Here is a 25,557-nt window from a genome sequence, read left to right as displayed (position 1 = left end):
CAACGGGGCCCTTTTCCTTTCTGCCCCTGGCCCAGCTGCATCTAGATCCCTGCACAGAATCCACCCCCATACAGAGCACCAGCAGGAGGCATAGGCACCAGCTGGGCCCTCAAAATGAGGGGGACCCAGGCATCTTGCTGACTCTCTGCCCGGAGGTGAATTTAGCTCTGCCAGTGAAAAGCTAACAGGGTGAAACTCACTAGTGGCTCACTTCGTTGGAATTCCACCCACTTAGGCCAGTGGGGAATTAACCCCAATATCTTCTTGCAACACCTGTGTCCTCTTTAAGCAGCCGCTGCTGCAAGGAACGTTGATAGCTGAAGCATTCGTAGCGGATACGTGCTGGAGGGATCAAAGAAGCCAGGTGTCACGGATCCACAGAATCATTGCTATGCCCCCAGCCCTGGAACAGGCTCTGGGAGGAACCCCTTTGATGGGCTAGGTCCTCAAGGGGTCTCACTCTTCCTTAAGGTAGGCCATGCAGCTGCCCTACCTCCTGAAACTGAACCTCTGGGGCTTCAGCACTGCTGCTTCGCACCCTGAGCTGTGCTTAGTGAGGCCAACTGAGACAGACTCCTCGCGGAGACTTGCACCTCCCCGGTACTTGCCGCGACACGCAAGCATCATTTTCAAAACAGCGTGGGGTTTATTAGTCCCCTGGACCATCGCAGTGGAAGTCCTTAGATTAGCACAGAGAAATAAAGGCCCATTCTGGTCAACCCTGAGCAGTTCCCCTTTCCATATTTGTGTGTCTCTGGTTAGACGTGAAGCCAAAAAAGAGGTCGCCAAACCACCCTGAAAAACCATTTATCTCCTTCTGCCAAGTGTTGCATTTTCCCATGCAAAAATAACAGAGCACAGACTCTGCTGTTTTGTGTCTTTGTGGTAGAATCTCGCTAATTAGCCCTGATGACTAGGGGGCTCATTCCACAGCGACTGAAATTTGACAACTAGCAAATCCAACAAAAACACACTTAAAATAATCATCCTCAAGACTGCAGCGGTGTGAAATGTCTTTTGTTCATTCATGTTAACCCTTGCAGTTCACTTTAATACTCATCCGGCTTCATTATGCACCAGTCGATAAATCAGCTGTGAAAATTTTGCAGCTCCGACACAAACGATCTGATGCCATTCTTGCTGAGGAACTGATCTCATGCCCCAATCAGTGGAGATCTTCCCATTGATTTCCCTGAGCATTGGATCACACAGTATTCCAAGGCAGAAGTCTCTGGGCAAAGGGAGGTGGATTTACTAGTGTAAATTGGGAGTATTTCTTTTTGGCAGTCAGTTGACTTACCCATGTGTAAAATGGGCATGAGCGAGGAGAAACAGACACAGATCTACTCATTTCCCCTTTATCTGGATGATAATAGCACCATCAGAGAAAGATGGATTAGGATTTTGCAGAACCTGACAGTTGTGTATTTTGTAAATTATGTCTGATTGACAGTTACCTCCGTGCTGAAAGTGGGGAGAGCTTGCCAGCGGTTTGTATTTTGGGGGAGGTGGCAGTGGTTATCTCCGTCGATCAGCACCATGAGATTCGACTGTGTTCATTTTTATTTTTAAGCCCCACAGCCCCATATTCAGAAATGCATCCAATAGAGACCAGAGGCAAACAAAAGCATGGACAGGGAGTAATCTTACTAGCTGCTTTCTTTAGCTTTTCCTAGCTACTCTCTTCTCTGCCTTTTCACCTGCATAATTACTGCTCTTACAGATGTTTCTGTTAAGTAATCCTCCTGGATTCCACAGCCCTCCTTGGTGAAGTCAGTTGTCGTGGCACAAGAAAGGAGGCGGCTGGGGAAACAGAGCAGGATGGCTTGAAACAAACGCATGCACACTGATTTGACTCCTTATTGTCCACTCTCTACCCATGTAGTTCTCGTTGTCGTTTTTAGAGCTATGTAATTACATTTGATTTCCGTCTCTCTTCCTATATTTTACAAGGGGGGGACCCAATTGCCTCTCTAACTGCATTAACTCCGTTACAGGCCAGAGGACAGGTGCTTTCCTAGGTATGGAGTGTGACAATAACAATGACATTGACATCGCGAGCGTGAAAGCGCTGGACAATAAGCTGTGCTCTGAGGCCTGCTTCCCTGGTGAGTGGCAGTCTGCTGAACATGAACTTTGGTTTGGGGGAGGAGGGGATGGAATTTCCACTCTCCCTATCTCTCACTCCCCACTTCTGTCCTGCTGCAACAGGCGTGTGTGTGTAGCTAGGCAGCTGGGAGCAGCAGATCATCTGGAAACAGGCTGAAGATGTTCCATTGCAGTGCCCACCTTCTTACGAGCATAGTCCTGGATCAGGGCCGCTGGGGCAGGGAAGGACTGCAGGTCTCCTACTCCCACTTGAGTTGTTAACGGAAGGCCGTGAAATGAATCCTTTGCCTCTGTTGGCCAGAGTGTCCAGTAGGTCTCGGCCTTCTGTGGCTTATTGGGTGAGCCCTGAAGCAAAACCATCCCTGTCTCCTTTTCAAGCCATGCAGCACTCACCCAGGTGAGAGGGTGGGACAGGGAGTTGGGGCCTGTAGCACAATACCGTATTTTGTAGCCAGGCAGCTCTGGGCCAAAGGAGAAGATCAGTGATCTCCCGTTTCCTGACTGCTCCCAAACCTGCTGTTCTGGGTCTCTAAGGAAAAGGATCCAAAAGGGAACCTAGAAATACACCGTAGGACAGACCTCTTAGGAGGCCGGGGGGGGGGTGGTCCTGCAAGAAGCTTTGCTCTTCTCCCCATTTGGTCAGCGCTTGCTGAGCATGAGTGAGGAATAATGCTGGCTTGGTGGGGGTTTCTACCTGCCTAGGCAGCTTTGCTAGTTTATGGAGGATGGTCATTGGATGATCATAGTTTGTTTATTTACTGGCCAGTGTCTGCCTTTGGGTCCCACCTTCCCAGTGAAGTTATGCGCCTTAGCCTGCAGTGCAGTGAAAACCAGCTTTGGTCTGGTCATGCGGACAGGAGCCAGGCTTTATCCACGGTTCTGAATCATGCTGCAGTCCCACAAGGGGGAAATGTGGTTCACTCCTGTGTATGCTGCACGGCCAGACTGGGTCTCAACTGGGACAGGGGCTAGTGTGTTGTTACTGGTGGTTCTTCCAACACAGTGGCTTTTCGTAGCGTAGGCCGCATCTTAGTCACAGCAAGGGCGGGTCTGCTGGTTAGACGTCGGAATGTATGCTGCTTGTGAGCAGAAAATAGATTGTTTTAGTAACGCAGGCCTTGATTGGCTGCTGGGGTAAATTGGAGAAGTTCTGTCAGCTTCAGCGGAGCCGCACTGATTTGTACCAGCAGCCGACCTGGCTCATAGTCTGTGACATCCAGTAGCTTTCAGACTTGGCAAAAGAACAGCACGAAATTCCACCAGGCCCTCCTCCTCCTTCCAAATAAAGAACCAGCCATGGCCACGGGTCAGTTGCTTCCAGGCATCCTGTAGACCTGTTCTGATCTAGTGCTTCAGAAAGTGCCATCCACAAAGCAAGTGAATAGGGGGGTAACCAATGAATGGGTGTAAACACAGTCTAGTTATTGCTGGTTTTACTATTCCTCCACTGGGGCTCCCAAAAGACCCATCTCTCCTCCCAGCTTCTTAACTCTTTCCCTCTCTCTCCATTTTTTCCTGCCACATTTTTTTACTAAGTACGGGTCCGTCTCTCCTGTATTTTTCTCTTGAGTTTGTTTTCACTGGACTCCATCTGTGTGAAAGTTCATGTTCACTCTGTCTCAACACAGTTTTCTCAATCCATGCTTTTGTCCTTCCCACACCCAGGGTTGCTCAACGTCACAAATTTATTGAGAGTCCCTGAATGTGTCTGGATGGGAGTAGGCATGGGGATAAAGGATCACAATTCAGAGCTGCTGTGGGATCTTTCCTACTTATCAGGGTTGCTTTCTTAAGTGTCATGGGAGCAAGATGGGAGTTGTCAGGCCAGTGTCAGCAAAAGGGAAAAGAGGAAGAGCGTTTGACCCCAGCACTGGTTCAAATTCACCCCTTGACACCACTAGACTGATTTTTTGGCCCCATATCAGTAAATTTGTGGACAAGCTGAATGCAACCCTGCCGATCCCTCCCATACACCCCTTCCCCAGAGCTGTAAATCAGGTGGCTCCCTGACCACTGTAGACCTGACATATTTGGAGAAACCTCCAGAGGACCTAGTTTTATTAGGTGTTGTGGGCGGGGGAATCCTTTCTAACCCCACCCGAAAAACACTGGTGCTTCCTCCTCGGCCGCCTCCCCTCCCATGGCAGCCATCCTAGTTCTGTTGCAGTTTATTCCACTTGGGGAAATGCAGCCAAGAGGTCGAGACCATACAGGGTCTGGCCATGGAACAGAGCCTGGAGTAAAGGCAGCAAATTATGCATTCAAATGCCTTTCTCCTGGGCTGGCAGCTGGTTTAAAGCTTCCACATGCAGGGGTGGTGGGAATGATTGGGCCACATCAGACACTCGGTTCCTTCCCTGTATGCTCCGGATCCGGTAAGAAGTGACTCCTCATAGTAGCCCAGAGCCAGGAGCATCCTACCCGAAGGTGTTGTTAAGGTGGTGTTTTAGACCACGCTCCTGTGGTTATTACTTTTTCTAATCTGGGGTTTTGTTAATGAATCAGCCATGTTGTGGCAGATAAGGAAGGTTGAATAAATACTCGGGGTCAAATTCTGCCATATTTCACTGCTGTGAATCCAGAGCAAACGCATTGGGTTCAGTAGTGTTACTGACATGGTTTGCATCCACGTAACCGAGAGCAGAACCTGGCTCTACTGAGCTTAGCTCCTGCTGTGTTTAATGGTACATGGAGAAGGCCAAATCTGTGGAGCCCTTGTGGAATAAATTGGGCACTGAGTACATGGCCGTGAGAAGTGGTGTCCATCCTCCAGGCTGCATGGCTGTTTGGCGGCTTTGCTGCTTGTGAGTCCCGTTGCAGAGCTCTCTCCTGCCTTGTGCGTGGGGCGCAGCACGGGTCTCCTAGCCCTGCTTGGGGCACGCTGCATCTCTGCTTGAATCCATCTCCTGCTTCAAAGCAGACAGCACTACTCACCTGGGGGAGATGGGGGCTGGGTGGGGAATGCAAACGTGAACTGCAATGGAGCACAGTACCTTAAGGTTGCCTGTCCACAGATACACATAGCACTTCATGAAAGCTAGCTGGTTTAATAGCGGCTGGGTTTTCATTTTACTCCAGGATCCAGTCCTTTATTCTCCCCCTACCTCCTTAGTTCTGAGTTTATTCTATGGGTTTCCTTCCTACAGTGTTTCTTTGGTGAAAAGTTGACTCAGATAATAGATGCTGAGGGTCGGTAGCGTGGATAGAAACACAGATCTCTAGAGATAGATAGAGGAGGTGTAGATGAAATGGAAGTCAGTCCAGAGAGAACTGGGTTTATTCAGTCTGTAGAAAAGAAGAGTGAGGGGGGATTTGATAGCAGCCTTCAACTACCTGAAGGGGTGTTCCAAAGAGGATGGAGCTCGGCTGTTCTCAGTGGTGGCAGATGACAGAACAAGGAGCAATGGTCTCAAGTTGCAGTGGGGGAAGTCTAGGTTGGATATTAGGAAAAACTATTTCACTGGGAGGGTGGCGAAGCACTGGAATGGGTTACCTAGGGAGGTGGTGGAATCTCCATCCTTAAAGGTTTTTAAGGCCTGGTTTGACAAAGCGCTGGCTGGGAGGATTTAGTAGAGGTTGGTCCTGCTTTGAGCAGGGGGTTGGACTAGATGGCCTCCTGAGGTCTCTTCCAACCCTAATCCTTTATGATTCTATGAGAGGAAGTTATGTGATGAATCATGAGGTGGATGATTCCTGATGAAACAGATGATTCATAGTAGATCTAAGGCCTGATCCAATGACTCCTGTTGACTTCAGTGGACATCAGCTCTGGCCCTTATTGAAGAGGTTATTGAATCATCAGAGAAAAGGAGCAACTCTGTGCAGTACAGTACAGGCACGCACAGGCCAGATCCTCAGCTGGTGTATAAGCTCCACTGAAGTCAGTTTCCCACCAGCTGAGGGTCTGCCCCACATATATTCATGTGTCAATCTTGATGCACAAAGAGGTGGAGACCATGAGAAAAATGTCCTGTTTCTTTGTCACTTTCAGTATCTATTTTATAATGCCCCTTCTGCTGTGGGGTTCGCTCTGCCGCACGCATCCCAACCCGGACTGTCTTCTCTCTGCCTTATGCACCAGCAGCAGCAAGAGCCTAGTATGCATTTAATCTCCGTGAATTACCTGTTTCAACTTACTTCGCTTTGAAACAGCTACGTTTTCTGGACAGAGATGCGTTTTCCAAAGTTTGCATGCCACACGTCCACCTACAAATTGAGATAATGGATGCAGAAAGCAGCACGCACAGCAAGAAGCAGCCGGCTATTCAGAACAGGGCAAACCTGAGCTTCTTTCCTGCAGATTCAATGCACCCAGCCGCTGTCAGAATGTGCACGCTCATGCGACAATTTCAGGAAAATTGCATGAGCAGCTCTGATTGCATCCAGGATCCTGGAGGCGATTGAAAGCTGTGACCACGCTACCGTTGAACTGTGTAAGGCTTTTTTTGTCACCATCATGGGGTTTGTGACAAAAAACTTGCCCCTTGTGGTGTTTTCACAAGGAATTGTGGTCTTTCCACCTCCAGGCAGCGTGTGGCCGAGCAGCATTCGGTCAGTTCTCATCAATGTGAATCTGTAAACATCCAGTGTTGTGCAGCATCCAAGAATGACCTGGATTTTTAAATGGTGGAATTTATTTTTTATTGAAAGACAAAGAATGTTGCTCAAAATGGTGTTGCCCCAGGGCTCCCCTCCCTGTGTTTTCTGTAATTTGGGGCGGGGGGCGGGGGGTTGAGGGAGGCTGCCATGTTAAACCAATGACTTTTTCAATGATAAATGGCCAGCCTTGGAAATGATACATGAAAGCGGAGACACTTGATCACTCCTTTCACTGCTGTGGATGTCTTTTTGGAGGAGAATTAGGTAGGAGCATCCTTGGAAAGATCACAAGGCAGCATCCCTCAGGGAGATTTGATACAGCACAGGACGGTCTCGGTTACGCTGCCGACCTCACAGCGGGGACAAGGTTTAAATAAACATGACAGGCTATTCTGAATCTTCAGCAGATTTAAAGTCAGGCAAGGGCCCTTGTTGTAATTATGTAAATTACTAGAAGCATAAGCATTTTTGCAGCAGGCTTATTTCAAATGGCTTAACTTCTATTACGGATGCTCTTCCAAGAGTTAGTCATTATGGATCTGATGAAAAGACCATTGAAGCAAGAGAAAGACGGAGGAAATCGTAGGTTTTCAACTGAGCAGGGAAGGAGAGCTAATAAGGTATTTAATGCCTATTTTGCTTCAGTCTTCACTAAAAAGGTTAATGGTGACCAGATATCCAGTGTAATTAATATTAACAACAGGGGGGTAGGAATGCAAGCCAAAGCAGGGAAAGAGCAGGCTAAAGAAAATGTAGATAAGTTAGATGTATTCAAGACAGCGGGGCCTGATGAAATTCATCATCGGGTTCTTAAGGTAGTAGCTGGAGCAATCTCGGAACCATTCGGCCGAGGTCCAAGCCGGCATTACATTTCTATGATTCTCTGACGTCGGGGTGGGGTGGGGGGAGTGTATGTAATCAATACCATATTTCTCTGCATCAAGTCTCCCTGTGGAATGCTGCCTTCTGATCTTTGAAGGACTCTCCTTGCTAATCCAGTTCTATATAAAGAACCTTCTTAGTGATGCAATGTCTAGGTCCTAATGGATTTTCTCATCTTGTTAATTTCCCGTCAGCTCTGGGACCTGGAGATTTACTTGTGTAGCTCTTTAGCTCAACCTCGAAATGAAAATCAGTTAACATTAGAAACATAGAATTCCACAAATAATCTTTGATGCAAAAATGCCAGAGCATTGTAAAGTGAGTGTAAACAGTGTGATGTAAAGGAGCATTAGTGTAAATCAGAATTAGGCCCCTAATGTCCATTAGCTAAAGATAACTCTGCTCCTGGGGAATGATTTGAAGGTACTGTGTTACTGATGAAAGCAAGCAGGCAGTTTAAATGGACACACTTTGCAATATACTGTAAACATCTCAGTTAACTTGGAACCTTATTTTGCTGTGTGGGTGTCCAGAGATAGCAACTTTTATTAAGGGCTTACATTTTCCAAGTTGCTGATCAAGGGCAGCCTTCATTTACTGCACTGGAAAGAAACTGTGAATGCATCAACACCTTTGAGTAATGCATCCTTTATTTAGCTCAGAAGCCTTGTAAATTTTGGCCATTGGGCCCAGTTCTGAACTCCTATCAGTATAGATCAGATGTTACTCCTCTGAAATCAGTGGGAATACACCCATGTCAAACTGCACTGACATGAATTCAGAGTCCAGGTTGTACTGTTTCATTTTGATTGTTGTTTACTTTTTAGAGTAATTCACTCCACTAGGTACACAGCACAGCCCTCCATAGAAAGCTGCCTGGTGGTAGCACATTCTGTTTACATGATGCTTCTGTAAATTTACTTTCTGCCATAACACTTCTTTCAGCAAAGCATAGCTACATTAAAGGCCAAGAGGGTGTGCTTAGTAAATTGCCCGGTATTATCTTTGGACATTGCAATATAAAATGAGCATCCAGCAGAGCTCACATGGACAACTATCTCTTGGGTAAACAAGGCTGAGGTATTCTCTTCCTCTCTGGAAATATGTAATATTTCAGCTCACTGTTTTAAAAGCTGATCTGTTTTATCCCAGTCATAGCTGTCATAATATATGGAATCACTGTCTTAAGCAAGAGCCATTTGTTTAAAAAAAAAACAAAAAAAAAAACCCCCAAAAAATGATTACAAACTCCGTTCCAGACAAACAGGCTTTTATCCAACTTGAGTTCTAGCTTTGTCTTCCTTGTTCACCAGGGCTGCTCCCTGTTTGGAACACTTTACAGCACAGAGACATCTAGTGCCTGAATAATATATTCTAAGTAAGCATATCATTAGAGGGGCTGCAATTCACTGGTCAGGAAAAGGGATCCTTGTGGGAGTGCTTCTAGCATGTGGTCTTACTTTTATTTAAGTCAGTAGAAATAGAGTCAGGCCCATAGTTTCACAATCACTTCGGGGTCTGTGGTGTAATACATATCCTATAATACATCGTACAAGCAAGTGTTTGACTACTTAGTGCCCAGGGACCGGGAGAAAATGGCTCTGAGGCACTTCACAAACAAAAGTTTTCCCAACAGTGGATTTTCCCAGGGTAATTCCAGTGGCAGAGGATGCATGAGAGGGTTCATTGGTATGTATTGTCAGAGTTCCATAAGAATTGGGTGCTGAACTCCCACTCAAATTCTGCAGGATTTGAGCTTCTACCTACGTTAGGTCCTTTGAAAACACCAGCCTAAACCCCCTTGGACCACTTGATCCCTACACCTTGCAGGCATCCCACACAGAAAGTCTGTGGAGTGTGAACTCTATGGGGCTAACCCTGTTCTCACGCTGGGTTAAATCAGGAATATCTCTATTGACATCAATGGAGATAAATTGGTGCAAAACCAGGGCAGGTGCGATCAGAATCAGGCCCACTGGGTTTGGTGGCAGGAATGTTCGGAGTGTAGCTCCATCCAAACATTCCCAAACCAGAACTGAGCCCAAGCTGTATAATCTTTTTTCACAAGGACACATTTGTTTCTTTTTCTTTGGCAGTCGGGGACAGATGTGAGGGAGCCATGCAGATTCCGAGGGGATGGACAGGAGTTTGGGAGGAAGAGCCCCCAGGAAAGTGGGGAAATCTGTGTCTCTCTTCATAAAAGAAGCGTGGCTCATAAAAGTGAGCTGTCCAGGCCCTGTCCTCCAGATTTGTCTTTTGCTGTTCTCTCTTCCATTAGATTTAACCGTGCACTCCTGACTGTGGTAACGGGTGGAGAACTCCACCGTAAACCTTGGCGTTCAGATGCTGTGAACATGCCATTCAGCTTGTAGAGAGTCGAGTGATAATCGCCATTTGCTGGAGCGTGTGGCTTTGTAGGGCTTTGTCTCCCAACCCAGCAGTTTTAATGGCATGACGTGTGGAATACAGTGTCCCTTGGGTGCAACGTCTATCCCTTCCGCCCAGAAGGGAGCCAGGGTGGGTTCCTTCCATTTCTCCCATCACAGCCAACTCAGATGGTCTCTAAGGAACATCGTCCGAGCTGGGGCACGGTGCCAGAGCCTTGTGTTAACCCAGCCGGGGCGTGGCGGGGTTTGCATGGAGAACCTCCTGCAGTAATACAAGGATCACAGGGTAACCAACCTCCTGTGTATTGCTGTTTCTGTTTTGTGCGTGTGTCTTTTGTTCACCATTTGCTTTTGGTCTTTTCTGCTGAACAGCCGTGGTTCCGGAGTCCTGCCCTATAAACATTGACGAATAGGTATGAGATATGCAAAGTCCGAACAACCCTCACTCTCCTTTTACTGTTTGATTTTTTTCTTTTTTTAGACTTCTCTTGATGAGCCAAATTGCCCCCAAGCCACGATTAATGGGGAAAAAAATCTGGCCTCGCCCCTGTACACCTTGTTGGTGAGCGTGTCCCCTTGAGAATGTCAGCGGGGATTTCCAAACCCGATGAGCCTGGATCGCCATTGCTCTGCATCTGGGGTCGTCATTGACACCAGTGCACAGTGGGTGTCGAACACTCCTGGAGCAGAACGTTTCACCCGCTGGGCACTGGCATAACGGATGCCGCAAAGTGCAGGGCAATGGAGAATGGGGCCTGCTGCTTGGATTCAGCGTGAAAGACCGGTTTTATGTTGGGGGGCTTATTCTGAAGCTGGGCTGCTCTCCTCCTGCCTCTGCCACTGGGTGTGGTTTAAAAACAAACAGTGAAGGCTTTGATGAGTTCTGCCAGCGTGTGCTACCCATCCCGTGCAAAGGGAAAAAGCCAGTCCCAGTGCAGTTCATGTGCCCCTGGCAAAAAAACAACCAACCCAAAATAATACCCTGGGGTGGTTTGTAGGGGAATAAATTACCCCTCCATGGGGTAATGGAATGTTGCTTTGGACGGGGAGTGCAGGTTCTGGTTTGTGTTGGAGTTAATCAGGCAAAATGGTTTCTCCCTGGAGAGATCTTCCGATTCCTGCTCTGTTTGGCCTCATTGGGGCTATCTAGCCCAATGGGGGACGTTTGTTAATGTTAACCTCTTATTTTATTATTTACATTGCAGTGAGGCCTGAAGGCCCCTAGTGTGCTGGGTGTTGTATGTAAACACAGTGAGAGACAGTCCCTGCCCTCAATGACCTGACCATCTAAATAGACAAGACACACGAAGGGAGCATTGTTATTTTCCGCCATTCACAGATGAGGACCTGAGAGCTGGGGCCCAGAGGATTAGGCCTGATCTGGCGCTATTGAAGTCAAGGGTTCAGTGCGAGCAGTGACTTGCCCAAGGTCACACAGGGAGTCAATGGCAGAGTCAGGAACTGAATCTAGGTCTCCTGAATCCCAGTCCAGTGCTTTAACCCCCAAATCACCCTGCTTCCCTTTTCTAAGCAGTTTCTGTGGGGTTTTAAACCATCTATCTCTTGTTGACTATAAGGGCCAGAGTTTTATAGGTAGTTAGGTGCCTACCTCCCTTTGAAATCAATTGAGGATAGGGACTTAAATACCTTTAACAATCTGAACAGAGCCCTCCTACCCCTCATCCAACATCCCCATTTTATAGCCTGAGAATCCTGCTGACCTCTTTGTGTGCATTAGCAGTTCAGGTCTTCAGCCTCCCTTAACCTGCTGGATTTGACTGATTTCTGTGGACTTTATGCCGTGAGAAAGTACATGTCAAGTCAGTGACCTTTCACCCTGAAAAAATCCCATGTGTAGCTAGAGCAGTGATATGCAGCCTTTGGCTCTGGCCCCACATGTGGCAGTGAGAGGCCAACAGATCTAAGAGGAGCATCTTATGCCCTACCTAGTCTTGGGCAGGGGCCCAAGTCCCCTCCATAATGCACACAAAGTGGTGGGGAAAATGCTAAACCCTAGGATCCCTCTCCATCTTCCCAGCAGCCAGGAAGGAAGGGGCAAGCAGCTGGTGGACCAAATTCATCCCTAATGTAATTCCATGGCAGTGAGTGGAGCTGCACCCTGGATTTGCATGGCCCAGTATTTGCAGGGACCTTGCCAACAGCCAGAAAACAATCCCAGGTGCCATCCTGATGCTGCTTCTCCATGGTAGCTTTCAGCAGTGGCATCAGGCCGGGGATCCTGTGGCAGCCCAACAATGGGGCGTACATATTGCCCTTTCAGGATGTCATGCCAGGATTAGTTTTGTGTCTCCGCAAAGCCTGCTGCTGCTAACATGGATTTCTAGGTCTCAGGGACGGAGAGGTGGGAGAATCCCCCTCTTCTGGGATGTTTCTTCATTCTCTCAGCAAATAAACAAACAATGGGGGTGGTGCCATTTTGATTCTGGAGCAAAACACTCCAAGGCTTGTGAGCCTTGCTGTAAACTCACGGGAGTTAGCCGCCTCGTTTAGCATTGTGCCGTAGGCAGGCTAAGCGCCATAAATTCCCTGGGCAAAAGTGTAATGCCTTTGGCCTAAATTAATACAGACACACGCTTCCTGCACTGAGCAAAAATCCCAGCTCAGCACAGGGTTTATGTTTTTAGTTTATCTACAGCTGCAGGCTCTGTTCAGAAGCCAGGTAATTAAGACATACAATGGATTGTTGTTGCCATTGTACATTTTGATTGAAGCGAGCACTAGGGTATCCCAGTCATTTCCACAGCAAGGAGCCTTTGAGCCGTTACAGGGCGATCTTTGTCCCGCTGCAACCAGCGCTGCTTTGAGGGAGCAGTTTTCATCTGCAGCGTACGGTGGAAGCCAGTTAAAGTGAAGTCATTTTTCCCAGCATGGTTTGCTGTAAGATGAGGTTCTCCTCTAGCTGGAATCACCCCTGGTAGTTTGCAAAGCGCCGAAGCAACGTGGGACTCATTGGAGCGCCAGTGTTTGTGAACTCACACATTTAGCTGAAAATCTGCCCCTGGCCATGAACTTCTAGACATTTGGATGAAATGGGGCCCAGGGAGGAGACCAGCCCACTGTAATTTTGCAAAAAAGAGTCCAAAACCCAGCTGTTGGCAGAACTGCTTCCCCAGCTCCCTGCTGCTGTCCCATCCTTCTCCAACTATAGGGCAATTCCACTCTGTGCCCAGATTTAAAATATCAAGTGGTATCTCTGAGGTCCCCTGTTCTCTGCTGACAGTGGGCACCACTGTGCAGCGTGTAATCACCGTCTTCTCTTCTCCAGGCATCAAGGGGTCAGATGACAACGCCCTGACATGCAGGCCAGCCCAGAGGCACCATCTGTCTTCCAGGAGCATCAACCTGGAAGATGAGGAAGATATGCAGTGCATGATGGGCCTGCTGGCTGTCTGAAGAGACTCCACCCTCTCGGGGCCTGCATGTTCATTCCAGCACCACACTGGAGGGAGGGCAAAGTCCCCCACCCCCCACACTTCCCCAGCACTAAAGAAATGCAGAGCAGCAGCTCTGTGGGCATTAACACCTCAAATCCAGCAGATGTAGCGGGACTGATTTTTACACAATTGAACCTGGACATCTCATTGCTCCTCGCTGTGGACCCCTTCCCGATATTTATGCTAAGACAAACTGGGCTCACTATAATAACAGCAGAAGGGGTTTTGCTTGAATTAAGGAAGAGTGGCTACCCAGGTCTGAGGCTTTCCAGTCTCCTCCTGACATCTGTCCACGTGCTGTAGCCAAGGCTAGTTGGTTCTCTCGCCACCCACTCCTGTCCCCTTCAGTGTGGTGACCAGGGAATAGGGGAGGAAAGAGCCGATTTTTTTTGCATCCGCCACTCCTGCCTCTTCTCTCCAGCCTTCGCTGATAGTTTGAGCCTCTAGCTTCCTAGCTGGGCCCCTGGGCAGCCCTGAAAGGTCTGCGTGCATGACCCCGCAGGAGATGTCCCAGTGTGGGAGGTCTGCATGACACCGATGGCCTCCCTCCAGGGAAGTGGGGGAGGGAAATGAGGGTTCGCCTCTGGGTTGGAGAGGTGGGTGCCATCTGCACTTGGCGGTTGGTTAAGAGAGAAGCATGAGTGGGAGCAAGCCTAGCTGCCCATGGGCAGGCTCTCCCTCCTGTGTCCATCTGCATTTAGAGGCACTCACAATTAGTTCACATCCATCTACCTCGCAAGCATACAGTATCCACCTCACTCGCTCAGCTGCACGCACACGGCAGGTATAAGTTTCCCCAAGGCCTGAGCCACGTAAGACTAAAGCCTGATCTCATTAAAGTCAATGGGAACGTAGCCATTGCCTTCAGTGGGAACAGGATTTGGCTGCTCGTGCTCACGATGAGCCTCCAAGAGGCGGGCTCACACACATCCATGGGGACACCTGTGCTGGTGCATGCAAGCAGGTGAGCTTGCAAATGAGGGCTGGCACACCTGAGTAGGCGCACTGAAGTGTGCAAAAGACCGTGCATACGTAGGCTTATGGACACGCCAGAGTGGCTGTGCCCTGATGCACGAATGTGCACGTGGTTGTGAGTGCATATTCACATTCGCTCAGCCCTCCCTTGCCCTGCCAGGTGACGATGTCTTTACCCTGAGACCGACTCATGAGGGTCACGCCTGCAAATTCGTGCTTTAAATGCGACTGCTTTCTCACCTTCAAAATATCCCCTCGGTCCCCCTTACCCTCCTCCCTCCAACCAGCCTGCGGCTCCAGGCCTTTCTTCCTGCCACAAAACCAACCCCAAGCAATGACCTAGCTCCCACCGCTCTGAGCCGTGACTCAGCAAGAGATCAGAGGAAGGGCAATTATCGGCCTGGAGGTGGGGGCTCACTTCTTCATCTTCAGCCCTTGCTTCTGCCTGGTATCTAACTAGAGGATCTGGGGCAGGGAAATGGTAGCCTAGTTCCCTACAATGAAAGCCACAGCAAGGGACCTGCAGCCAGCCTTTTCCACATAGTCTTCCAAACTGCCACCGGTGCTCCAGGCAGCGCGGTAAGGGGGCGGGGAACAGGGGGGTTGGATGGGGCGGTGGGGGGCAGTCAGGGGCAGGGGTTCCTGGGCAGTCAGGGACAGGGAGAAGGGGTGGTTGGATGGGGCAGGAGTCCTGGGGGGGTCGGATAGGGGGCAGGGGGCCAGGCCACGCCTGGCTGTTTGTGGAGGTTCAGCCTCCCCTAACCGGCCCTCTGTACAATTTCAGAAACCCGATGCAGCCCTCAGGCCAAAAACTTTGCCCGCCCCTGCTCGAAAGTACCTTGCCGAGAGCATCGGCAAACAACGACGCGTGCCCTCTGATCTCCCACTGCTGGTACCGTTCCTCCCACTCCACCCCCACTTTTCACTCCTTTCAATTTCTGGGGGAGGTGGGGGTACTGGCCTGACCTGCTAGTCTTGGATCAGCATGGCGAAGGGCACGGATTGAGCTCAGAGAGGTGGGCCCTTTAAGAATGCAGGACAAGGCGGGGCAACGCGTAGCAGACCCCCAGCGGGCCGTGGACTGATCAGCCGGCAACCATTCAGCTTGCCCTTGGGACAGAGGGAAGGCCTGGGCTTCTCCCGCAGTTCCCAAGGGGCCCACTGAGAAGCCCGAGGGCACGTGCAGACAGGGGATGCCAGGAATCATTTGAGTCTTTGTTATAGTCCCTACCTGAAATAGCCCTCAATAAAAACCACTGCAGCAATCGACAGTAGTAGTCGTAGAAGCTTTTGGGGAGTTGGAGCCTTTTGGCCCATTGCTGTAGAATACGACAGACAGCTGAACCAATAGCAGACAGAACCCTCCCCGCTTTTCTTCCCCTCGCTCTGTTTTCTCTGTGCAACAGCTGTGTGTCAGGTGTGGGCTGAGCGTGGTGGACCCCACCTTTCTGGGGCCTCGGCTCTTTCCCGCAGGAGGAGAAAGGAGAAAGACCCGATGAGCTGCATGTCTGAGCTTCTCACTGTGCAGAGCCCAGAATGATCCTTGGAGCGGAACCCGGGTGGCACGATCCCCACCTGCAACTGCAGAGTGATTCTATTCCTGCAGGTGCATGCCCCAGGGTGGGGGGGATGTACATCCCTATATACGCACCGGGGCACTTGGCAAAGGCCGTGGTGCACTATGTACTTATTGCTGCATGATTCTAACAGTGAATAAACTTGTTTACATGGGAGGAATCGTGGGTTGTGTTTGCACAGGGAAGGGGTCCATTTCCTTGACAGTTTTCTGGTCCATTTTTACCTTTTCTAAGGTGCCAGGCCAGGGCTCAGCCAGTGCTACTGATGCGTCCTCTGTGCAAAGAGCTCTTATCCCTTTAGGCTCTGGAAATGTGCTGAACAGCTGCAAGTTCCACCCAAGCCAATGGGAGCTGCAGGTGTTTGGAATCTGGCCCTTAAGATACAGCTTCCATGTTGCACTTCTCTGGCAGAATTTCTCCTTGTCCTGAGCGACCAGCTAAGGGGGCTGGGGAGGGGATCTGCAGTCTCTCCAAAAGCTAAAGATTCTGCCAGACGGGGGCACCCCAAAGCACACAAATTGTAACTTGTAGTGCTGGGCAGCCTGTCCCATCGGTGCAGGTTAAGGCTAACGCTGACCAGCTGCAGGGTAATGTGGTAAACTCAGTTTCTGTTCCTCTCTCAGGAAGGATCCCAGTGTGGGAACTATGGCTTTGAGTTTGAATCTTAAAATCAAGTGGATCTCTAGGTCTGTTGAGGGCCGTCCTGGGGCTCCTGGCAAGTTGCCATGGTAGCCCTCTCTCACCTGGTCAATTTTTGCCCTGCCCCATGCTCTCCACCCTTTCCATCAGGCTCTAGGGCAGATTTCCTGTTCTAACCAGTGAGACAACACTTCCACCTTTCCTTGGTGGAGACTCACTGGAGCCCAGTCTGAGCAGCCATACCAGGGCTGGGTGCTGGCTGGAAATCAAGAGTCTTATCATTGAGCAGATGGTAAAGGCCAGGCCTGGCTCAGTTGTAACATAGACAAGGTGACCTAGTCAGGGGTTTTCCACCTTATCTGCTCTAGGATGCTCAGGTCTCCTGCCTTCCGCTGCTAGTGTATGTCCAGAGAGACTGGGGAGAGGTTACCGGGCCAGATTCCTTGGCTGCAACATTCTCTCTATGGAGTGCAGGGAGCCAATTTTGCAGCCATTGTTTATTCTGCTCTGCAGGTCAGAACTGAAGTGCCATATAGTAATTACAGGCTAATAAGGGGAGGGCAGGAGGGTCTGGGTCCTCAGGTCAGTCAGAAAGGAAAGCAAGAGAGAGAAGGCAGGCTCTCCCTAGTTCTGCTACATGTTCCCCAAATGCACCACTTAGATGGTTGGGTCATATTCCACACTTGCTTACACCAGTGGAGTAATTCCACTTCAGTTGGTGGAGTAACTCCAGATTTGCCCTGTTGTATGGCCCACTGGATAATGAAACTTTTTATTGCTGGAAGGAAAAGCTAGCCCGTTCAGGGGAACCTGAGGGTTTCTGCTTCCCAGCATCCCTGCATTACACGCTGGCACCGGGGTAAGCGGAAGGACAACAATGTACGTTATGTGCAAACCTATGATGGCTACGTTACACGCTTACCAAGGCTTTCTCTCTCCTGGCTAAAAAGGGGAGATAAAGAACTCTTGGGGCCTGTTTTACCAGGAGCATGGAGAGTGGGAGTCCTGGTGCATTGCAGGGGAAGTTCTCCTGGACTAGGAAGGAATGAAGGTGTCTTTGCTCTTTGCCTTTTCTGACAACCCAGTTCTGGAAGAGAGTGTCCATTAAGTTTAACAGAGACCTTTAAACCAGCTGAGCCTGTCTGAGCCACCCAGGGAGCTGCAGAACAGCAGCAAAGAAACAGGGAAATGGAGCACCGCCTAAGGTACTCACATGAAGTGACTGCTTAAGCTGGTAGTATAGGGTGATTCCTGACTTTACCTTTAGCTTATTGCTATAAACTGAATATGTGAATGAATCTGGGTGGCCAGATGGGCTAATGTATTGTAGCAACCTTCCCCCAGGAGAGACGTGGGTTCACATTCACTTTGGCAGCATTATAGTAATTCCTACTGGGGAACTCTGCCCACCTGATGGGCATTTGGTGCTCAGGAGAAGCCCAGGTGAGATCCTTTGGAAGAGCCATTTGGGTGGCCAGCATTACACTAGCAGGGTGGTTTGCAGGCAAGTGCCAGGCAGGCCGGCAGAGCTTTCCAGGGGAAGTTTACATGACCCCTTACCACAAGTGAAGAGATGCTCATCCTAGCCATTTCTAATGGAGTGGTTCTCCAGTTTTGGGCCATGACCCACCAGGGATAGGGAAAGTCCTTCTTGAGGGGTCAAAGAACAAAACATTTTGAGCTGCCAACAATGGGTGACCGAGAGGTTTGGAGGAGACCTGGTTCCCTGGGGGTGGGGGATCTAACTGTTAGGATACTTAAATGGGGAAAGTTGAAGAACGTCCTCACTAGCCCTTAGCTCAACTCCTCAGGATGTGCAGCACTGTCTTGATCGTGCTTATGTCTCCAGGAGCAGGGTCCTAGTGCTACCATCCATTCACAGATGCACTTGCCGGCCCTCTTCACTCACTGCTCAGCCTAATTAACCTAGATCTTCATCTGTCATAAACTTGCAAAGAAAGGAAACCAGTTCCAAATCTTGCTTCAAGCATGTTCTTGGTGCTTAAAAGTATGTTTAATGAAAGGTATTGCACATCTATTAAGGGCCAAAAATCTTCTCTCAGTGACACTGAAGGAAATTCAGAATAACTTTACTGACTTCAGCTGAGTTCTCCAGATTTACAGGGTGTAGTTGAAAGCAGGCTTGGGCCCTTGTATCTCAGCCAGGTCGCCAGCCAGCCAGGACCCGCACAAGCCAGTTTTTCAAGCACCTTTCTGTGTGTGGGCAAAGACGTTTGGCATTATAAAGACACAGGGAGCATGAATAGGGATGTTTTGCTCGCCCTTTTCTTAGCTGTGACGATCAGAAAGCTCAGATAAGGAAGAAGCTCCTTCCCCTGTAAGCTCTGAATGGTTTCTCTTCCTAGCGATGAAATGGATCTAGAGGTTTTGGTTTAGGCTGACCAGACAGCAAGTGTCAAAAATCAGGACAGGAGTTGGGGGGTAATAGGTGCCTATGTGAGAAAAGGACCCAAAAATCGGGGCTGTTCCTATAAAATCGGGACATCTGGTCACCCTATTTTGGTTGGAGCATCTGGTACAATGCTGTTCAGCAAGGCAGAATGCAGCTGATCCGTGATGACTCAGCTGCTGGGTCTGCCTACAGGTCTGGGTCACTGAGAGAATGTAAAAAGAAAAGGAGTACTTGTGGCACCTTAGAGACTAACCAATTTATTTGAGCATGAGCTTTCGTGAGCTACAGCTCACTTCATCGGATGCATCCGATGAAGTGAGCTGTAGCTCACGAAAGCTCATGCTCAAATAAATTGGTTAGTCTCTAAGGTGCCACAAGTACTCCTTTTCTTTTTGCGAATACAGACTAACACGGCTGTTACTCTGAAACCTGAGAGAATGTAGTGATCGGTTACAATCAGCAGGTGGCATGCATTAGTCAGAAACATGGCTGAGGATTAGTCAGGACAAATGGCCCCACATTCTTGCACAAGGGGTTGAAATTATTCTACATTATTCATTTCTCACTGACCCAGCGGAGAGAGGGGATGCAAAAAAAGGAGTTTTATAAATGGTGGGGGAAGAGCAAAAAAGAGGTGGAGAGCCCACAACGAAGGCTGTGATCAACTCTAAGTAAAGTACAACTGATGAAAGAAAACAAATGGAATGATTCTGTGAGTGTAGGACGGGTAGTTTGATGCCGATGAGTAATTAATAAACCATACTTTGCATGTCTATAGCACCTTCCATCCATGGATTGCAAAGCACTGTAAAGGAACTGATGGATGTTACTTAGATTGTAAGCTCTTCGGGGCAGCGACCTCCCCGGGGCGGGGGTTTTTGTACAGTGCCTAGCACAAAGGGGTCCTGGTCCATAACTGGGATGTCTAGAGATTACTGCAATACAAATAAACAAATACTGATCATCACGATATCCCTGTGAAGTAGGTCTGTATTATTATCCCACGCCTGGGGAAACTGAGGCTAGGAGTGAGTAAGTGACTCGCTCAAGGGTCACCCAGAAAGCCTGTGGTAGATGAAAGACTAGAGACTAGATCCCTTCAATTCCCAGTCTTGCCCTGTTGCTTGAATGCCATATCACGGGGCGGGGGGAGAGAGTGAGCTAATCAGTCTGGCATCAACATTGCGTCTCCTTTTAAAGCTGGGCATATTATGTTAAAAGGGAAATGCTGATTATCATGCCCCACAGGAATGGATTTCCTCTCTGTAGATCTCGGAGACTGGGGAACAATCACATCAGGGCCGAATCTGGAGAGGCTGGCTCATGATTTAACTTTCTTTGACTCAGGTGAGTTCCCGTTAACTTCAGTGGAAGTTTCCCCTCCGTACGGATGGAGCTGATGCAGGGTAAGGGCGACAGGATTTCCCCTGTAATGACTGGCTGGGAATCCCCAGGAGGCAAGGCTGCCCCTTACTCAGGGCTCATCTTCACATACGGCGCTGCCGGGGCACAGCTGCAGCGCTTTAATAGAGATGCTACTATGCTTGGCATAGTCCACCTCCCCGAGAGGAGAGCTCTCCAGTCAACCTAGCGCTGTCTGCGGGGGCATTGGGTGGGTATAACTACATTGCTCGGGGGGGTGTGTGGATTTTTCACACCCCTGAGGGACATAATGATACTGATGTAAGTTTGTAGTGTAGACCAGGCCTAACAAACCCACCTGATCTCTGGAAGTTTAAGGGCCTCCCTGATTCCTAGTGAAGAAGCACAAGGAATTAGGGTTCTTTATGGGGGATCAGGTACATCCTGAGTGGCACCCAGGGGTGTTGTGCTGGAAGCACAAAGGAGCAAGGAGAAAAGCGACATCTTATTTAAGGAAGGCCCCATATCATACCCTATCCTGGGTGGTTCTGCAAGCTCTACCGCGCCCCGACTCCCTGCTTGCTGACCAGGAGGCAGTTGCTGTGGTGAAGCTCTTGGGTTGTCTCTGATGGATCCAGGGAGGAAAATCATTTTCTGTAGGATTTGCATTAAGTATAAAGCAGCCACTCGCAGGCTCTCTTCCAGTCCATGTGATGCCCACTCTGCTGTCAGAGATACATTCCCTGTGTGGCACAGGACACTTCAGCTGGTTATTATTAAAACCCCAGAGAGAGATTTTGCTTAAGCACACAAACCTCCGTTCCAAATTGTGTACAAACTTGAAAATGTTTAGCAGAGTGTCTTGGCTGTCCATGTGCTTGGTAACTGCCTAGATGCCACGAGAAAGGACTGAGGGTTTGTGGGAGCTCCCAAAATCGACTCAGTAGTGAGGTGCATAAACAAAGCACTTTATTGATCACTTCTGCACTGCCTGCCTGTGTCTGTGTTCACTTTCCTCCCACACACACCCACCAGTGACGGCACAGTAGGAGCGTTAGTGTAGACAGGGCTGCAGGTTCTAACCCCTGTCTTGTCTAACCCTACTCGGAGCAGCTCTAAGGTGACACAGAGGTTAGAACACCCACAGCTGCTAGTGCTTTGTTCACACTGGAGCACCCCCTTTTGCTAGCATTGGTAGAGCTGGATCAACAGGTGCAAAGGTGGAAAATTTTAGGGAATGCGGGGATGGAGAAAACAGAAAAGATCTAAGAGCATCCACATGAGGTGGTGGAATCTCCATCATTGGAAGTTTTTAAGAGCAGGTTCGACAAACACCTGTCAGGAATGGTCTAGATAATACTCCGTCCTGCCATGAGTGCAGGGGACTGGACACATGCTGTGATTCTACCAGCATTGGCATAACACCCAAAGCCCCGCCCCAGCAATGCACGTGTTGTGCTCACTGGAAAACCTGAGCTGGATTCTCTGCTGGGTCACCTCCCCGTTGCTGGTCCAGAGTCCTGGGCATGAATCTGGAGGGGATGGTCCTAGGCTATCGCAAGGTGCTCTTTCAAAAGTCAGTAGTGAAGACACACCCTTGGCTGCTGCTCCCGGGTTGTTCATGGGCTGCTTTGGAGGCTTGGGGCACCAGAGCTGTTATCCCACAGGAATACTTTATTTGGAGAATCAAAGGATGAAAGTAAATTTACGTTACCCTGATTTTCCTGCTTTATTTTTCACACTGGGGCAGCACCCTAGGTGTCCTGGGGCAAACCCCCAACTGTCTGCCTGGTATTTTGCAACCTGCCCAGTGGGCTTGTGTAACGTAATGGGCAGGGTGGGTCAAGACCCCCCTGTGCCAGACCTGCAGATGGTGTGAGGCAGTTACAGCCCCAGCAGAGCAGCAGCACGTGCTTTTAGCTCTGCAGGCTCTCTGTGCGTCAGCCAAGATAGGAGCCGTCACATCTGTATGTGTTGGGCCCAACCCATCCCTGGTGTGACTCCGTGGCACATAGCTGGCGAGGACGCATTGTACGATGCCGTTGCATGGAAGTCGCTATGCAAACCCCAGTGGTACAGTGTTGGGGTGGTGGTTCTCTGGTTTCAGGAAGAGAGCAGAAGCTGCTGATCACTATCACGTGGCAAGGGGTGGCCGGCAAATATCAGCACTGACCGGCCGGCATCTCTGCAGTGATTCAGTAAACTTCCTTGACACAGCTCAGGAGCTGAAGGAAAACCAGGGCTACACAGTCTCAGCTCTTCCCTCCCCTTCCAGTCCTTCACTGGGCTGGGCTGGAGGGGAGTTTTGTTTACCCCTTTCGCTTCCCCCTTGGTGCGGTCCAGTTGCAGCGCTGAGATGACTGCTTAACAGGGATTTGGGCTGCCAGGAGTGTGTGGCCATATTGCCATCCCATTGGAGGCTGGGCCCAGACACAGAGCTGAGAGCGAACAACCCTTGCATGCTAAACTCCACCTCAGAGCTCCCGCTAACCTGGGGCAGTGCTGGGCTTTGGGGCACTTTTCCTCCTCAGGGAGGCGTCTCCCACTGACCCATGTTGGCTGTACCAGGGGAATGTGCTGTGGAGGGCACTATGCTTTCCTCTCTTGAGCGGGAGTTATTTTTCATTAAGGACTCTTAGAATAACTGGCATGTGGGGGCAGGGAGTCATTATAGAGGAATGTGACTGTAACCGTCTTAATTAAAGCACCGAAGAACCCAGCAGTCCCTTTGACTGAGGGGTCTGTCAGCCCCTCGCTCCCATTCAGCTTTCCCCCTGAGCTAATGACTTCAGGTTACACACAGAGGTCACAGCTTCATAGAGCCCAGGCAGGTAAGTGGAAAAGGGGCCCGTTTCCTCCCAGATGCCAACTCCACTGACTGCAACCGGGCTGCCGCAGGGGTGAACTGGGCCTCCAAATGCTTAGCAGCAGCATGAAAGGCTTGCTCTTAATTCCTCCTAGAGCCAGGAGAGAGCCCCGGGAATGGCAGGGACCCCTGCACAGGGATGCTCCCCCTGGCGCTTCATCCTCTCCCAGCAGCAGAGAGGGTAGGCAATTGGAAAGGAGCCCTCTTCCCTGGGCAGCAAGAAGAGGCTGGTAAATGGAGTTTAACTGGGCAGAGAGGATCCCGAAATTTGTCCCAAGCGAACAGAGAGTCGAGGGTTTAAACCATCCCCTTCTTTTCAGGGCATCGATCATTCTGGTTGTCAAGTTGGGGAGGTTTTGGCAGCTGTTTCTTTAGCCTCCCAATGAATAATAGGCACCTGTGAGCTATTTCAACTGGACTTTAATTTGTCCTAAGGAAACTCAGAGCAGTAATCCCACCTGGCCCCTCTTTTGCGGCTACCACACCTAAATCAGTGGACGGCGACCCCCCACATACCAGCTCCATCCCTTTAGAAAACAAACCGGGCCCAGTCTTAGCTGGGGATTTAGATGGGTGTTCTTTCCTCGCCTCCAGATGTGAAACATTCAGGTCTGCGAACAACAACTTACTAGGGAAAGGGGGAGAGGAAAGAGGGGGAAGAAGAAAAGAAAAAGTTTGTCCAAACGGCCAGCCGAATTGCAGATGAAACTGGCAAGTGACTGCGCTCTCCATGGAGATCAGTGGGCCAATGACAAGGATGGAAGCTGTTTATAGGGGCGGAGTGTCTCCATAGCATCCAGCGAAGCCTTTTTGAGCAGCTACTTAATGACAGTCATTCTGCTGCTTACAAATCACTGCAGCTCTGCAATAAAGGAGCGCTGGCAGAGCTTTGGGTAATAATTTATCCAAGGGGGGAAAAGTAGAAATTCCCTTTTTTCCAGAACATTCCTGCTGAGCTGTGAACTTTGGGAGCCTTGGGACTTTGATAAGGATCAGGTAAGGACCCCAGAAATATTGAGTGAGTTCGGTTTTGTGGCAAATGCATTTAGCTTTATTTCTGCAGCCCAGAACATTGGAAAGTGCAGATATTTTTTCTGCTGCTGAAGGTGTCATACCGGCTACGCTAATCAAGGCCGTAAGTAAGAGCATTTATTTGAAAGTTAATGGGTAACTATGCCATAGTTTTGCGGGGTTTTTTACTTGCAGGTGTATTTAGACAGAATATTCCTTTTTTCACAACGCACGACAGTATTCTACAATTTTAATGGTTTGGTGCAGTAACACCTCATATTTTTGTTTAGTTTTGCACCTTTTTGTGTGTTTAAAGAGAGGGTGACCTCTGTTGCAAACCTTCACTTGCTGGGAGTTCCTGGATTGTTACATTTGTTTGTTAATTTAGAATCTCCAGCATTTTATCTGAGCTATTTAACAGCTACATTATCCAAATAAGACACCAGCAGAATTTACAATTACGTCTGGCTGTTAGCTTGGTACAGAGGAGATGCTACACACCTCTTTGGCCTGAAATAACATTTGTATTCTAATCGTGACTGCATTTCTCTTTGGAAGAAATACACAGTTATGGTTGCCAAAGCAGTCAAAGGGATTTAGATGCATCTTCCATTAAAATTAATAGATGCTATACCTCTAAATCCCCTGGGTTGCTATAAATATCTTTATACACCTGTTGTTTTTCAAAGATGGCAGGGCCCTGCATAAAGAGAAAAATGAAATGCAACAAGGAAATGGAAGTTAGTAATCTAAGAAATACTCAGGGCACTTTGACAAATGCAGGAGGCTATTATTTTGGTTTGTCGCCCATGGAATTAAAGTCCACCAAGAAAAGTGTTAGCACCCAGAAGGAGGTACAAGTCTCTGGTTTGGTGTAATGCTCCCATGGTAATTCGAATATAGTGTCAATAGCATCAGAGCTGCTTGGATTCTGGTGATTCAGAAGATAGCTGCTGTAAATGGCACAAGTGAACTCCATCTGCCTTGTGTGGGAGGCTGGATGGAGAAGGGAGACTCAGCCATCCTTGGTGTGACTTCGATGTCATCTGCAGAGGCACACCAGGCATAAACGGAGCCAGGGTCTTTGTGAGCATTAGGTTGAAAACCCACAAGTACTCCTTTTCTTTTTGCGAATACAGACTAACACGGCTGTTACTCTGAAACCTGTTGACTATTGTGAGTTGCCTGTTTGTCAGGGATCTTGAATCTCTTCATGTTGTTCTTGCAGGATCGTCCCTTTCCCCCTTCCTTCCCCCACCTTGGTTCACCCCACACCTCCTGA

General features: G+C 49.2%; 1 protein-coding gene across 1 annotated transcript in view; it reads left to right on the top strand.

Moving 5' to 3' along the window:
- Positions 1 to 13,391, top strand: part of RNF157 (ring finger protein 157) — a 75,619-nt gene extending 62,228 nt beyond the window's left edge. The window contains exons 18-19 of the mRNA XM_077833727.1: positions 1,998 to 2,108; positions 13,264 to 13,391. Of these exons, the coding sequence (XP_077689853.1) occupies positions 1,998 to 2,108; positions 13,264 to 13,391 (239 nt within the window). The remainder of the gene's footprint in view (positions 1 to 1,997; positions 2,109 to 13,263) is intronic.
- Positions 13,392 to 25,557: the final 12,166 nt, after the last annotated feature.

This window comes from Eretmochelys imbricata, chromosome 14 (genome assembly GCF_965152235.1).
Source record: "Eretmochelys imbricata isolate rEreImb1 chromosome 14, rEreImb1.hap1, whole genome shotgun sequence".
NCBI classification, from domain to species: Eukaryota; Metazoa; Chordata; order Testudines; family Cheloniidae; genus Eretmochelys; species Eretmochelys imbricata.
The sequence above is the reverse complement of the archived record's forward strand: the minus strand, read 5'-3'. Positions and strand labels throughout refer to the sequence as shown.